At 36.0% G+C, this 15706-nt stretch overlaps 1 protein-coding gene across 1 annotated transcript in view; it reads right to left on the bottom strand.

Annotated features, from left to right (window-relative positions):
* Positions 1-2039: 2039 nt before the first annotated feature.
* RASSF9 (Ras association domain family member 9) overlaps positions 2040-15706 on the bottom strand; it is a 31663-nt gene continuing 17996 nt past the window's right edge. Inside the window, exon 2 of the mRNA XM_006083988.3 lies at positions 2040-4382. Coding sequence (XP_006084050.1) covers positions 3122-4382 — 1261 coding nt within the window. The 3' untranslated portion in view covers positions 2040-3121. The remainder of the gene's footprint in view (positions 4383-15706) is intronic.

Below are 15706 nucleotides of genomic sequence, written 5' to 3' on the forward strand. Positions count from 1 at the left end.
TATATATATATATATATATTATGCATATAATGCAGAGAAAAATGCCACCATAATTAACTGAGGGGCTTTTAAAAAGACATTATTTGCATTGCTTTAAACCAGTAAACTGCTAATTAGAAATAAAATAAAATAACTGATACCACATTCATTTTTTTCATAACAACATGAAGATTTAGTACTTCCCCCAAAGAATTTACAAGTAGAATTTCTGCTAAAATGCATATATAAAATGCACAAGCATCATTTGCCATGTATAAATTTTTTAAAGTTATAATTTAGCAATTGTAAAATCTTCTAAAATTTCAAATTTCAGTTAAAAAGCTAAGTAGGGGCAAAGAGGTTGATTGGAGGGAGTGGGGTTAACAAGATAAAAGACGAAGTAATAGACAATCAAAAATACACTGGGGGAAGGAAGTTAGATAAATTCATAAGTAAATAGAAGCTACGCCACAATATAAATGCTCTTCTCTGAATAGCACACCTAAAATATTTGTGGATTCAGAGATAAGACATTTGAACTGGTTGAATGCAATAAATCTTTCCTAGAAGAGATAACATTACTGACTGAGAACGGGTAGGATTTCAGTATATGGCAGATGAAAAAAAAGAGACATTCTAAGTGGAATGACAGTCAAGGCACAGTAGGTGAAAATCTAATTTTTGTTATAAGAAGGAAGACTAGTCAGTTTTGTTTGCTGATTCTAGCTACATAAAGCAATTGCATAGTTAACCTGTCAGGTTACTCAATAATTTATAAACACTTTGTTTTAAAACTTCTATAATCAATTAAAATATTACATTTCTGTCAAGTTCTATATTCATAATTCAAAGTCTGTTAATTTAATAAAGAATAGTTAAGTTTCCAGAAATGAGTGCATTGTATTTTATTATTTTTATTTGTATTAGAATACTACTCTAAATTAGAAATTCACCATGCTATCTGGGGATTTAATATTATAATAAACCAAAAGCAGAAATATATTTGCATAACTAAAAAACAAATGGAAAATCTAGAATGAATTTAAATATCAACTTTACTGCATCCAGATAAGAGTTTTTAACATTATTTATTGTAAAAATGTGAAAGAATTGGTTCTTAGAATGCATCACTGTGCTTAACTGTGTAAAAGCAAAAGTTAAGTCAAAGTTTCTGAAATAAAATGACCTGTCTGGTCCTGCTTCTATATCAGAATCTCTTTTTAATTCAGAAAAGTAAGCAAATTTATAGCAGATAAGCACTTTTTAAAATTATTTTTCACTAAAGTGTAATCCAGAGATTACTTTCACTTTAGAACAAGCATTACAATTTGTTTGTCATTGATGATAATCTAAATTTGATCCCCAGAAATAACAATAACACTATCTCAATAGCTTACCATTTTGCTGAATGATTTGATAGATTAGACAGATAAACTACCCTTTCTCAGATGACTATTCAATCCCTTCTCATTTTTTTAAAAATTAAACCCATGTTAGCATTATTACTTACTCTTTATCACTGTACTTGTTCTGAAACAAAAATTCCTACTTTTCTTGCCAGTCAGCTTCATATAAAGCATTTAGCAATATATTGGTGCAAGAATTGATAACATAGATTCTTCCCCAAAGTGAAATTCAAAATATTTTCCCAAAGATTGATGAAAACTCTGGAGGTTGGAGGAATAAAAAAAAATAGATTAAAAAACAATTAAAATATGCACTACAGTAAGCATAACAACAAACAGAAGAAATGAGAAATTCTGGGAATCTTAACCAATATTCATATGTTAGTTATTCATATATAAGTAAAATAATATTTCTACTTACATGTGCTGTGGCATACAAGATAAGTGTCAGCTAAATAAAAATAAACTGTGGCAGTATTCATTTAACAGCACAATAAAATTGTTTCCATATGATTTATCATGTTCACTGGCCAGAAGCAAGGAAGTGAGAGGAGAAAGAGAGAAAACAGGAGAAAGACAGGAACTTCTAAACTAAAAACCAGGCAAAACCAAGGATAGTCTGGCACTATAATGATTGTTAGTCAAGGCAGGATGTAAAAAAAAAAAATTCATTTTATTTGTTGTATATTTACTAGCATGCTTGGGGGTAGGGGATTGAGCTAGTACTTTTTTTAGTTTGCACCTTACATGAAGTACAACAAAGATGATCTGAATTACAGTACAGCAGAATAAATGTGTTTTTGTCCATGTGAGTTCCTCTCTGCACTCTGCATGTTCACAGATAAAATGGCCTATAGACTCTATTTTACCCATTCAAAGGACTCTGAGTTGCATCCCTTCAACTTTAGTAGGGAGTAAACAACCAGGACTATGACCATGTGATTTTCTCTGTAACCCACACCATATCTCCTTCAAAGAATGCAGCTGCACAGACCATTGGTGTAATCAGAAGACTGGGATTGTCGGCTAGAGAAAACATATGCTTATGTCTTAGTCATCTCAGGCTTCTTTAGAAAAAAAATTGCTGTTGCATGCAGCCCTTGGCCCTTCCTCATCTATACCCCGATCCGATCCACTGCTGGTCTTTGTATATGTCCCACCAGCAGCCCTTCCCACTTCCTGTTGTTTAAGTCCAGAAAAGTAGAGAGGGGTTCAGGAAGTGACAAAGATGATGTACATTATAAGTATCAATGAGATGAATCAAGATTTGAATTAATACAGTTACAATACAGTGCCTGGCATGTACTTTACAGATATAAAAAATTTCAATAATACAGCATCAAAAAAATCTATTACAGCATTTTAACTGTTCATGAGTGTAGCTTGAATAATATGACTGCCTAATATTAAGAATTTGTTTTATGTCTGAATAAATCATTTCTCATAGAAGTTATGGGAGGTTATAACTCCCATCAAATCATTTCTCTTATACGATTGCAAGCTATTTGTGCTGCATTCCTAATAAACAGTTCATCATTTGAACTAGTAATAATGAGGTCACCTTGGATATCTTTAATCAAAAACAAGCTTACACATTTCTCTAGCTTTTATTAACTAGTGAAGATTTTAACAGGATTAACTTTTTTTTTCCAGCATGTAATATTTGAAATAAAGTTTCCTGGTAAATTAAACAAGCACGAACAACACGAAAGTAGGTCAGAAAGAAGACATTGCAGTTACGTTGACAACAGCACCACATCAGCTACGGTGGTTTCTGAGTCCTGACTGTGATTGGAGCTGATGCCAGTGTCCGAGTCTGTGTCATTTGTGTACACGTTACATAGTCTTTGAGAAGAGGGAGGAACCTCCCCACAGCTGCCGGGGGCCTCGGGCTCCTTCCCTCTGCTTTCCTTTAGCTGGCATCCATCTTTGTTGCTAATATGAGCTGAGCTGAACTCCTTGGCCAGGAGCTCATATTCTTTTGCTTTCATTTGGAGCAGTGAGTCACTGTATTTAATCTCTTTCTGGATGCCACTCAAGTGAGAGTGGATTTTCAAGCCAGCTTTCATGCTTTTCTCCAAGTCACCCTTAACGCTTTCTAAATTCAGGCTTTCAAGTTCACTTGCAGCTGCCCCTTCCACATCTTCATGTATCTCCGTGCAAAGACTTTTGACCTCTTTTTCGATTTCAGCGGAGAGCTTATCGATGAGCATTCTGTAATATCCGAGCTGTTCCTCCAGCTGCAGGATTCCGTCACTTTGGCTCAGGCCCTCCAGAATCTGGTTTCCATCACACTGCAAGTCTAGCTTCTGCTCCCCGTCACTGAAACTGGGCACTAAATAGGCATCCTGGACGTAATTTTCTCCATTATTTTCTACCCGCTCCAGGTGGAACTTAGCCTCACACTTTTCAATTTCCAGATCCAGTTCTTTCATTCTCTTGACTTGCTGATGAATGGTGTGGTCCTGGGAAATAATCAGATGAACTAAGGTCTCCATACTGTCTCGATCATGGGAAACTGTGTCCTGCTTAATTTTAGCCAGTTTCCGGAATGTTTTCCTGACTATTCTTTTTTGCTTATCTGGTGGTAACGTCTTCATGTAATTCGCAGGGCTGAGCTCCCACAGTTTTTCTGTGTTTTGTACTAATTTGGCTTCAGCTGTCCGCCACAAGGGAACTGGTAGAAAAGCGTCGGCTTTAACCAAAACGAATTGCATATTGGGCTGCTCATCCCCCCATGCTTTCCAAAGCTTCAGGATTCTAGTTAGGGGAGGCAGAGCCCGTTCCGAGCCCCTCCACTTTTCTATGATGCAGTAATCATTGGGCTTCCCCAGAAGAAATCGTTTCTCCCCAAATGTAGTCTCGTGTTCTTCCAGCAAAGCCTGAATGACATCAGCCGAGGTGGTACGTTTAGTTAAACCACAGACAATCTTCTCTTCTTGGCAAACCCAAACCACAATTTCCTTCTCTTCCGAATCCATGTCTTTAGTTGGAGATCTGAAAGAAAAACAAAGCACATTATAATCCTGTCATCACCTGTGTAAAGTCAGAAAGATGGTTTAACTTTAATACCCTTGAAAGACACACATTTTGTGGTTGATACTACATAAGAATCAGAAGTTTTAGTGCATGGAAAAATCTTAAAACCATGGAAGATATCTTAACTTCCTTTCTTAGTGGTCTCAGAAAGTGCCAATTCTCATAAAAAACAACTGAGGCTATTTTAATTAATTTTTAGAAGTCAACCACAATATAACTAAGTTCAAACTGCTAGAGTTAAGACAATCAAGACAATTATCAAAGTGAAGGTGAATCGGAGGAGAAAGAAAATTTTCAGGGAAAACTTTTTTGGTATGTTCTTCCTAGAGTATTATGCCTTGAGGGTGCCACATAAAGTGATAAATGACTAGCTTTCACAACAAGCCAATGACTACTCAAAAATTGTATGTCTTCATAAATCATCTGGGGTATAATTCATTTCATTTGTTTCTTAGCATTGTTTAAAAGAGATATTGTGACAGTCAATTTTATTTACAGTCATGATAGAGCCTTAGGACTAGGAAGGACCATGGAAGCAAAGGTAGAAATGCTGAAATTATATTAAAGTCATAGAGTTGAAAACAGTCCATTTTTAAAATTGTCATTCTTTCATTCAACAAATTTTTTTGTTTTTTTTTTAGTTTTAAAGATTTTTTTGCCATAATGAGTCTAAAAATGGTATAGTAGTGATTGTGTTTTTCTTTTTTTTAATAATTTTTTTCCTTTATTGAATAAGATATTACAAATGTGTCCTTATCCCCCCAATGTCCCCTCGTCCCCCCAATCCTGCCCTCACCCTCACCCCCTGTTGTCCACATCCATCGCTTATGCTTATATGTATGCATACAAGTCCTTTGGTTGATCTTCCCCCCTCACCCCCACCCTCCCCTGCTTTCCCTCCGAGTTTTGAGCATCTGATCGATGTTTATTGTATGCCGATCATGTGCCAGATATTTCTGAAGATGCTAAAGATACTATAATAAGCAAAGGAAATGAGGACACAGACACAAATGTGTACTTAATATTAAATCAGACAGTGGTAAATGCTAGAAAAAATATTAAATGGATAAAGGGATACAGAGTGACTTGAAACAAGTCTATTTAGAGTGTTTAAGACTTAAGACTTCTCTAAGAAGGTGATATCTGAATAGGAAAGTAAGTTATGAGAAGGAAATCAGAGGCCTAAGGGAAGAATTCCAAAAAGAGTCAACAAACGTGCAGGGACCGTGAAATATGTTCCAGGGACAGAAAAAAAAAAGTGACTAAAGTTGGAGGCTGAGGATAGTGGAGTCAGGGTTGTTGCTGGTGGGAGAGAGGGGTCAAATGTCAGGTGATGAGATCTCGAAGACAGGCGTAGCCTTGTAGGCCATGATAAAGGATTTGGATTTTGTTTCAGTTTTAATGAGAAGCCATGAGAAAGTTTTAAGCAGAAGAGGAATATGATCTAATTTATGCTTTAAGTATATCTGGCTTCTGTTTATGGAATAGACTGTAAAAAGGGCAAAAAAAGGCAGGAAGTCTCAGTTGAAAGCCTAGTGGAGTGGTCTGAGAAAGGGATGAGGACTGCCTGGACTAGAGTTTTAACAGTAGAGATAATAGAAAGTGGTTCAAGTTGGGACATATATATCAAGTAAAAACTTGATAGTAATTTCCTTTATGATATAGAGGAGCATGGGGGGAGGGGAACAGTTTTCTGAAGAAAAAAAGACATAGGTAGTGAAAGAACCAAGAAAATTGCATAATTTCTAGGCTATACCTTTTGGCAAAGTCTTACAATCACATTTCTATCCTGACTGTAAATAAAAAAGGCTGTTTTTCATAATATCTCTTTTAAAAATGCTAAAAACAAATAATATGAAATGAATTATAATCCATATGATTTATGAAGACACAATTTTTGAGTAGTAATTGACTTGCTGTGAAAGTTAGTCATTTATCACTTTATTTATGTAGCACTTCAAAGCATATTTCTCCAGGAAACACATACTGAAAAAATTTTCTCTGGCTTCTAGAATCACTTAACACTTAGAATTTAGTTTATAGTGTTTATGTTTCAGTAGCAATAGTGATTAATCATATATTGTTATCTTTATTTTAAATGATTATTATACTTTGGTTATTGACTCTCCTGACATCATAAAGTGACTACTAAAGAAGAAAGAACAAATTGGTGATACCAAATAACATAGAAGATTAGATCTAGTTCAGTGTACTAATAAAATTTTATCAGTTATTGTTCAAAAAGTCATTCTGAGTTGTAATTTCTCTCTTATAAAACATGTTACATTTAATGACAATATGGATTAATGTGATATCTGATATTTATGACATCATTTAATAATTCTAAGCTGCATAAAGATAGGTTAGAAATTAAGATAAAATTACTTTCATATTTCAATTACTAGAAAAATAATACACAAATACACTCTAAACCAAACAAATATGTTCTCCAAGTAATTAACTACTATCTGCTTTATGACTGACTATACGGGACATTACCTCTAAATTAATGCTTACCTTGATATGTTTTAAGCATGTATATAAAATATTCAAATTTAACAAACATTTTTATACACTGTGTAGTTAGGAGTTTACTAACTAACTTGGATAATTTGAAAAGAAGTAACACAAATTCAATGTACATACTGTATGTTAAATTACAACTAACTTCCATATGAATTTTTATAAGTCATGGTAAAAATAACAAAATAGAGTAATTGTCATAATTATTCGTCTCATAAGATAATGGCAATAGCTATTATGTTATAACTAAGGACATCTTTATTTTATACTAGAGGCTTGATGCATGAATTCATGCATGGGTGGGGTCCCTCGGCTAGCCAGCAATCGGGGCCAGCCGGCGGGGGGTGGGGGGGGGTGGGGGAGTGGCCGTGGGAGCACACTGACCACAGGGGGCAGCTCCTGTGTTGAGCGTCTATCCCATGGTGGTCAGTGTGTGTCATAGCTACTGGTCGACTGGTCATTCAGTTGTTTGGTTGACTGGTTGCTTAGGCTTTTATATATATAGATAATGTTTTAGTCTTTAGTGTTAAACTCTAAAATAAATACTATTAAAAACAACAAGCAGCAGCCCTGGCTGGTGTGGCTCAGCTTGTTGGAGCACTGTCCTCGGTACCAAAAGGTGGCAGATTCGATTCCCAGTCAGGGCACATACCTAGGCTGCAGGTTTGATCCCCCATTGGGGCCTATACCCAATTGATGTCTCCCCCCTTCTTCTCTCTCTCTCTCTCAAAAAAAAGCAGCAATAAAGATTATAATAATCAATTATAAACTTTTAATATATGCCAACTACTGTTCGAAGCTCTTACATATATCAGTCATTTAGTCCTCACAATTCTAAGGTAGAATGTTTGTAAGGTGGCAAATATTATCTATATATATATAATCTACATATATATAAAAGTGTAATATGCAAATCAACCGGATGGCAGAACGACCGGTCACTATGATGTGCACTGACCACCGGGGGGCAGGCGCTCAATGCAGGAGCTGCCCCCGGCTGGCAGGCTCTGATGGGGAAAGGGGAACCGGGGGTGGGTGGTGGTGCCAGACCAAGGCAGGTGTGAGCGAGCCAGGCCTGTTTGCCCCGCCAGTCACCCCACACACAGAGGGTGACCGGTGGCAGGGGGCAGGGGCAGAAGTGGGTGGGAACAGCCAACTTCTTGGTTACTGCCCCCTGGCTGGCAGGCTCCAATCGCCCGATGGGTAACGGGGAACAGGGTGTGGGTGGATGCAGACACGGGCAGCAGGAGGCGAGGCCGGCTGTCGGCAGCTGGGGAAGATCAGCCCTGATCGCAGGCCAGGCCAAGGGACCCTACCCGTGCATGAATTTCATGTGCTGGGCCTCTAGTTTTACAGATAAAGAAACTGAAGCACAGAGGGGTTTAGTGACTGTCTTAAGGTCACACAGTTAGTGGTGCAGTGAGGATTCAAACCTAAACAAGAAAGCTGATTCCAGAATGCAGTTCTAACCATTACACAAGAAAAACAAGTTTACAAATTTGATGAATTAGACATGCAGATTATATTGAAAAAAAATCATAAAACAGACTTTATTTTTAGGAGAAACTCTATGACATAAATTAGCCTTTGATAGCAATTGGAACTGTAGTGCCCTATTGGAGCACTCAACTGGTCAAGGAAGGATGTTTCCCAATGGCCAACCTTGGAAGAAAGTGTGTGGATAGGTGTTATCTTCTGTGCCTTTTTCTTCTTAATCTTATTCCTACTCTGATTTAGTCAAAGGGATTTCTGACTGGCCTGGTGCCTCCCATAGCTGACAAAACTCTCATATATATAAAAGCAGTTATTGTTATCTCCTTGGAGTAGTTCCTATGTCTTGTTCTACTTTCTGGCTTAGAAACACCAGTTCTGGGTAAACTCAACCCTACGCTATATCTGTGAAGAGGGCTGAGAAACAGAGGTGAATAGATTCTTTAGAATAATAATAACCACTTATATGCCAACTCTCTAATACTTTCATGACCCCTATTCCAATTGAAATTCTTATTGTTTGGAAGGTTCAAGTTCTTGTATATTATGTCTTTCCCTAGAGATCTGTTAGTTTTCAGCTCATGTGGATAATATAACACTGATGGGTATTATTCACAATCAAGAAAGATATTTTTATTTCTATATAACATATGAGAAAGTTAGTGCCTTTATTAATAACCTCACAATCCTTTCCAGCCTTTGCTTTTAAGTCTGCCCTAAACGTCCTATATTTTATTGGGTCCGTTATTTCTAAATGTTTTGTGTAATTTTTACAACTGTCATTCAAACCAGAAAATTTTCAGAAATTATGCCGCTTGACTGAACATATTTAAAAGCAATGACTGCTCATTATTGAATTTAAGGAATAAATCTTTCATACCTAGTATAAGCTTCATCATTTTAAAATTCTGCTTTGTAGCCCCAGCCGGTTTGGCTCACTGGATAGAGCATCAGCCTGGGGACTGAAGGGTTCCAGGTTTGATTCTGGTCAATGACATGTACCTTGGTTCAGGCACATCCTCAGTAGCGGGTGTGCAGGAGGCAGCTGATCGATGCTTCTCTCTCGATGTTTCTAACTCTCTATCCCTCTCCCTTCCTCTCTGTAAAAAACTCAATAAAATATATTTTTAAAAAAATTCTGCTTTGTTAACAGGCTTAGGATTGGGGAAAACTGTATTTATTTTATAGTATGGCTCTGATTGAGTTTCTATTCATTCATTTGACAAATATTTGCTGAGCACTTCCTGTGTGTCTGGCACTGTCACAGATATGTGGATTGTATAAAGACAATACTATTTATAAGACATTGTCCCTGGCCTATTGTGGGAAAGAGCGCTAGAGTTGGACAGAGAACACTTTCGTGTCAATTCTAGAGCTAAGTTTCTTATTTCATCAGTGCTTCCCAGAAACTAGACATAACCTTCAGCATCATATAAAAAAAAGAACCTTCAAATAAAAAATATTCATCAATATTAAACTAATTTATTGATCTTAATTACAATATTTTAGAAGTAATTGTTTTTATTTCTTCATAGCCCCATGCAAATCTAGTTATCTGATATAAATAAAGAATTTAACACTAGAATTGGGACTAAAAATAATGTTTCCTTCCAAACCAATGGAAATTTATTATCTAGTATAAATAATGACATCTATAAACACATACATAATAAAGGTTAAAAATACAAACTTATACCACATAAATTGGTTTGTCATGTAATATAATGTAACAAACAGTTCTTTTTTTTTTTATATAACATTTTTTAAATATTTTTTTTATTGATTTTTTACAGAGAGGAAAGGAGAGAGACAGAGAGTTAGAAACATCGACCAGCTGCCTCCTGCACATCTCCTACTGGGGATGTGCCCGCAACCCAGGTACATGCCCTTGACCGGAATCGAACCTGGGACCTTTCAGTCCGCAGGCTGACGCTCTATCCACTGAGCCAAACCGGTTTCGGCAACAAACAGTTCTTACCTAATGATTCAAATCTAGTAGTTAGACATATAACTTCCAATTATAATGCAGCAAAATAAAAATAAATACAGACACTGTATGTCTAAGAGTATTGTTTTTGTTTTGCTTTGCTTTACTGTATGTTTGTTGGGGAGAAGTGATAAAAAATTTACTGGATCTTAAATTTCACAGAGAATGTACTTTAACCATGTAAAAACTGAAAAATCATAGAGCTTTAATTTATAAAGTTTTATCTCAGTCATTCACTTCTATTTTTAATTTTATCCCAGTATTTTAGTTCCATTCCTCACTGTCAATTTGATTAATATTATTAATTCTTTTCTTTTTCTTTTTAGCTCCTCATACTCTGCCCTTGCTCACTTGATGTTACTTAATAGTGCAATTAAAGTTTTTTTTTTCTGTATAATCAAGATGTTTCTTGATATTTACTATTTCTAACTCAGCTAAGTTACTTTTTATTTTGTATGTTTCTTGGTTTGCAGCTTCCTTTGATTTTAAGAACTCATCTATGTGGTAGTTAATAATATCATCTCCATTTTACAGATGAGAGGACTGAGACAAAGAAAGGGCAAGTAACATGCCTAAAGTCACAAAGCTAGAAAGCAGAAATGTTCCTTCCAATTAGATGTTACTTTATTTTTAGAACTATTCCCTAAAAGTCATTATGGCTATCCACCTACAAATAGTTTTCAATTTATGAACCGCTTTTATTTCAAAAGTTGTTTTTAAGTTAACTGCTTGAATCTCAATGCATTTTCACCATAAAATTAATGACCCACCTGTTTTAATCAACCAAGTTCCTGAATCGATTAAAATTTGCCTTCCTTAACTTTCATTTAGACATCTCTATATATAAAAGCACAGTGACCAGAATGGCGGAACGACCAGAATGACCAGGACAACTGGTGGCTATGATGTGCACTGCGGCAGCCAACCAGCCTGATCTGGGCCTCCCTCCCCTCCTGGCCTGGTCCCTGACTGGCCCCCAACACCCTGATCAGGGGCGGGCTGGCCAGTCAACCACCCGTGGCCCCTCCCACCCACCAGCCTGACCTGATGAGCCCCCATAGGGGCAGGCCAGCCAGACCCCACCTATGCATGAATTCTTGCACCAGGCCTCTAGTCCAGTATAAAGGCAAGTACTGAGGGACTTCTATGTGTCTGACTCCATAATATTAAGGCAGTAGGGACAAAGAGAATGGCAGCATATGGTAAGCTTAATGTGGATGGTAGAAAAGCATCGGCTTTAACCAAAACTAGAGGAGATAACCTGGCTTATAAATACAAATGCAACATTCATAAAAACATTTCTTCAACAAACCTCAATTGAGTAACTATTATGCACAAAGCATTAGGGAATAAGTAAGCTATTTAAATCTATACTTAAAGCTATTAATATAAAATACTGAATGATATTTCAATGCTAATTTGAAGATCCCATAAAATGTATACAGAAAAAGGATTCCTTGTAATGACAGAGATAGATGGGCAATATTTGTCCATGTTTACTTACTTGTGGAGAGGAAAAAGGCACTGAAGTTGTAAAGAAGGAGTTTCAATCAAAGAGTATCATTACTTTATTGAAAATTGATGTATAAAATTATCAGGACAATATTTCATATTAACTCTACTTTTAAAAATAGAAGAATCATTAAAATGAAAAATTATTAAAAAGCACACTTCTGTTTAATTTATTTTAAAGTTTGTAATCACAAAATGTTTGAAAATTATTTGTATATATGCAAATTTTTTTAAATATTCATCATGCTACAGTATCCATTTTTATCAAATGCTTTAATACTTTTTTCCCTTTGAAACATTAATAAGATTTGTTTGTGAAGATTTGCAAGAGTACAGTGGGAACAAGTGGACTGAAATTTTAAATTTATGATATCATCTTAACTATAATAGTCATTTTGAATTCTAATAAATCATTTTTTTTCTAATCCTCTGTACCCTTCATTGTAATACTGCAATTTACATATAAGACGAACATTTCTCACAAGGTTGCTGCAAATATCAAATAAGAGAAAAAAAGTAAAAGTGCTTTGAAAATTATAAAACACAACTTGGGTAAATATAGGTTGTTAACAATAATAATAAAATTAATGTTATCTAATTCAGAGCAGAGTGTAGTGTTTTTAGCATTGTCATTCAGTTACTTTATTGAACTTGCTACAATAATTAACAATATTATTTTATAAATACTTTCCAACCTATCCCACAATATTTTTTCACCTGTTTCAACTACTCAAATATTTTTGCATTTATACTTCCAATATATCATATCTGTTGGGCTAATAAGAGACATTTCAAAAACATCATTAATATAACCTTTGGATCCCAGATGAGCTGAGAATGCTTTTATTCTTACTCTAATTTATTAGAGGCCCTGTGCACAAAATTCGTGCATGGGTAGAGTCCTTAGACCTGGCTGGCAATGAGGGCTGATTGGGGCCTTCCAGCTGCTGGCTGGAGCCTCCCTTCCCAGGCTGCCAGCTGTTGGCTGGGGCCTTCCTTCATTCCATGCTGGCCCCTGCTGGTCAGTGCATGTCATAACAAGCGATAGAACTACCGGTCTCCCGGTCAAATTCCCACTGGGACACTTTGCATATTAGCTTTTCATATATATAGATAACTCTGATTTTGGTTAAGATTGTGCTAATGAAACTTATCATACCAAAAAAAAAATCCTATATTCAATTTTTTATGTATGTATATATAAAATTAAGAATATTTATATGCTAAATAAAACACTTTAACAACATGTATTACCCTCAGTTACAGGTACTTTTCTATATTCACTCCGAACTAATAGTGAATATTAAATATGAGACTTTTGCATTTATTTTATTGTCAACCAGAAACTTAAAAATATCCTCATTGATAAATAATTTTAATAAATCAAATACAATTCATAAAATTAAGATAACCTGGCTTATAAATACAAATGCAACATTCATAAAAACATTTCTTCAACAAACCTCAATTGAGTAACTATTATGCACAAAGCATTAGGGAATAAGTAAGCTATTTAAATCTATACTTAAAGCTATTAATATAAAATACTGAATGATATTTCAATGCTAATTTGAAGATCCCATAAAATGTATATTTACAGAAAAAGGATTTCTTGTAATGACAGAGATAGATGGGCAATATTTGTCCATGTTTACCCACTTGTGGAGAGGAAAAAGGCACTGAAGTTGTAAAGAAGGAGTTTCAATCAAAGAGTATCATTACTTTATTGAAAATTGTTGTATAAAATTATCAGGACAATATTTTATATTAACTCTACTTTTAAAAATAGAAGAATCATCAAAATGAAAAATTATTAAAAATAATTACATTATAAGAAATGCCAGTATATGAACATCAGAATGCAAGCTATAGATACTTATGAAAAATAAGTATGGAATTTTATCTTTAGAACTATGTTATAATGCAATCCTATATAATAAAAGTCTAATATACAAATTTTCCCCTCAACCGGAATTTCAACAAGGAGTTTAACTGGGAGTTCGACCAGGGGGTGGGCCGGCCAGCCACCACCCATGTCCCCTCCTCCTGGCCGGTCCTGCCCCATATCCCCTCCCAGTCAGGGGTGGGGCCTGCTGGCCAACCACCCTCGGCCACTCCCCCTTACCGGCTCGGCCCAATTGGCCCCAATTGGGGCAGGGCAGCCAAACCCCATTCGTGCACCGGGCCTCTAGTTACAAATATTTATAGAAAATATTTGGATGTTAAAATGCATTTTTCCATAGAATTTATGACACAATTATTTCCAGTCCAGAAAGTATGCTACTGACACAATCTAGCTGCCATGTATAGGAGCTTTTATTGCTTAACTCTGCAGAAGCACACTTCTGATTTAATGGAAGGATACATCAGATTGAAGGGTAAAGAACTATGAAGCCTTAGGGGGAATACCTGAGTCCTGTCCCACCACCCCAAGACTCTAGTTTCCTTTAAATTACCATTACTTACTCTTTAAACTGAAGATTCTCTTTTTCTAAACCAATGATTGTCTACCAGGGATGATTTTGCCCCACCCCAGGGGGGACTTTTTGAAATGCAGAGACATTTTTGTTTTTCACATTAGAGTCTGGGGGTGCTACTAACATCTAGTGGGTAGAGGCCAGGAACATAAACATCCCACCATGCACAGAACAGTATCCTCACAGCAAAGAACTATCCAGCCTAAAATGTCAGTAGTCATGCTGTTGAGCAATCCTGTTCCAGATTTACAACAAAATATACTTGCATTGCAGCTTCACCTTTACTCTTTTGTTTCTTTCATCTTGAGAAACTAATAGTAAAATATATGGAGACAAATTTACAAGAGAGACATTTCTAATCTCAAGCAGTCTAAAATTAATGATGAAAGTTGGCATTCTACTTAATGGAATAAAATGGAACTTTTTTTCTCTCCTCTCACCCCATAGCCAATCGGTATGCTTGTTACTATTAATCTTGCACAACTGGACTTCCCTCCTTTGATACCAGAGCTGGTCCTAAGGAATACTGATATTTGCATTTAGATGTGACAGAAACACAAACCCTATTCAGAATAAGGTTAATTTTAGCACAGAAAAAAAACTTACATCCACAGACTAGTAAATCTCCCTTCTTCATTAAGAAATCGTATTTGAACATCTGGCTGCCAACTTTGGGGAGGGGGGTAAAAAAAGTGTATTTAGAATGACATGATGGGAATGGTCAAGGAGACAGTGGAGGGGATAGGAGGTTGGGAGTCAGCTGAAGGGATTTCCATTGTATTTCTCTCCTACTCCTTCTTTGCAGTCCATTCTGCCCTGAACAGAGGGGACAAAGGAATGGGGGTTTCTAGAGGAAGACAAGATAATACCTGCCTTCTTTACTGGATGAAAGAGAAGGTCCCAGAGATAACTGGGAAATGAGAGGAGAAAAAAATCACTGCTATCACCTCATAAAGGTTAGGGGCATTGCAGGCATGGAAGCTATGCCTAGGTAAGTCAGAAACAGTATTTAAAAATATCTTGGGGGGGGGGGTAATGGGGGGATTAGGACACATATGTAATACCTTAATCAATAAAGAAAAAATTTTCTTAGCAATAAAATAATACTGAATATAACCATCTGCACTGTAATACGTCCTGAAGTCACTATTATTCAAATGGATTGGCATGACAAAGATATAAAAAAATCTGGTTATTTGTACTTTCTCATTGCTGAATACAAAGCAAGGGCTACTAATATTTTAAGTTTTATCAGCCTTTTGGCTAAATAAAGATATTGTCATATTTTTCCC

Source organism: Myotis lucifugus, unplaced genomic scaffold (genome assembly GCF_000147115.1).
Source record: "Myotis lucifugus unplaced genomic scaffold, Myoluc2.0 scaffold_9, whole genome shotgun sequence".
NCBI lineage: Eukaryota > Metazoa > Chordata > Mammalia > Chiroptera > Vespertilionidae > Myotis > Myotis lucifugus.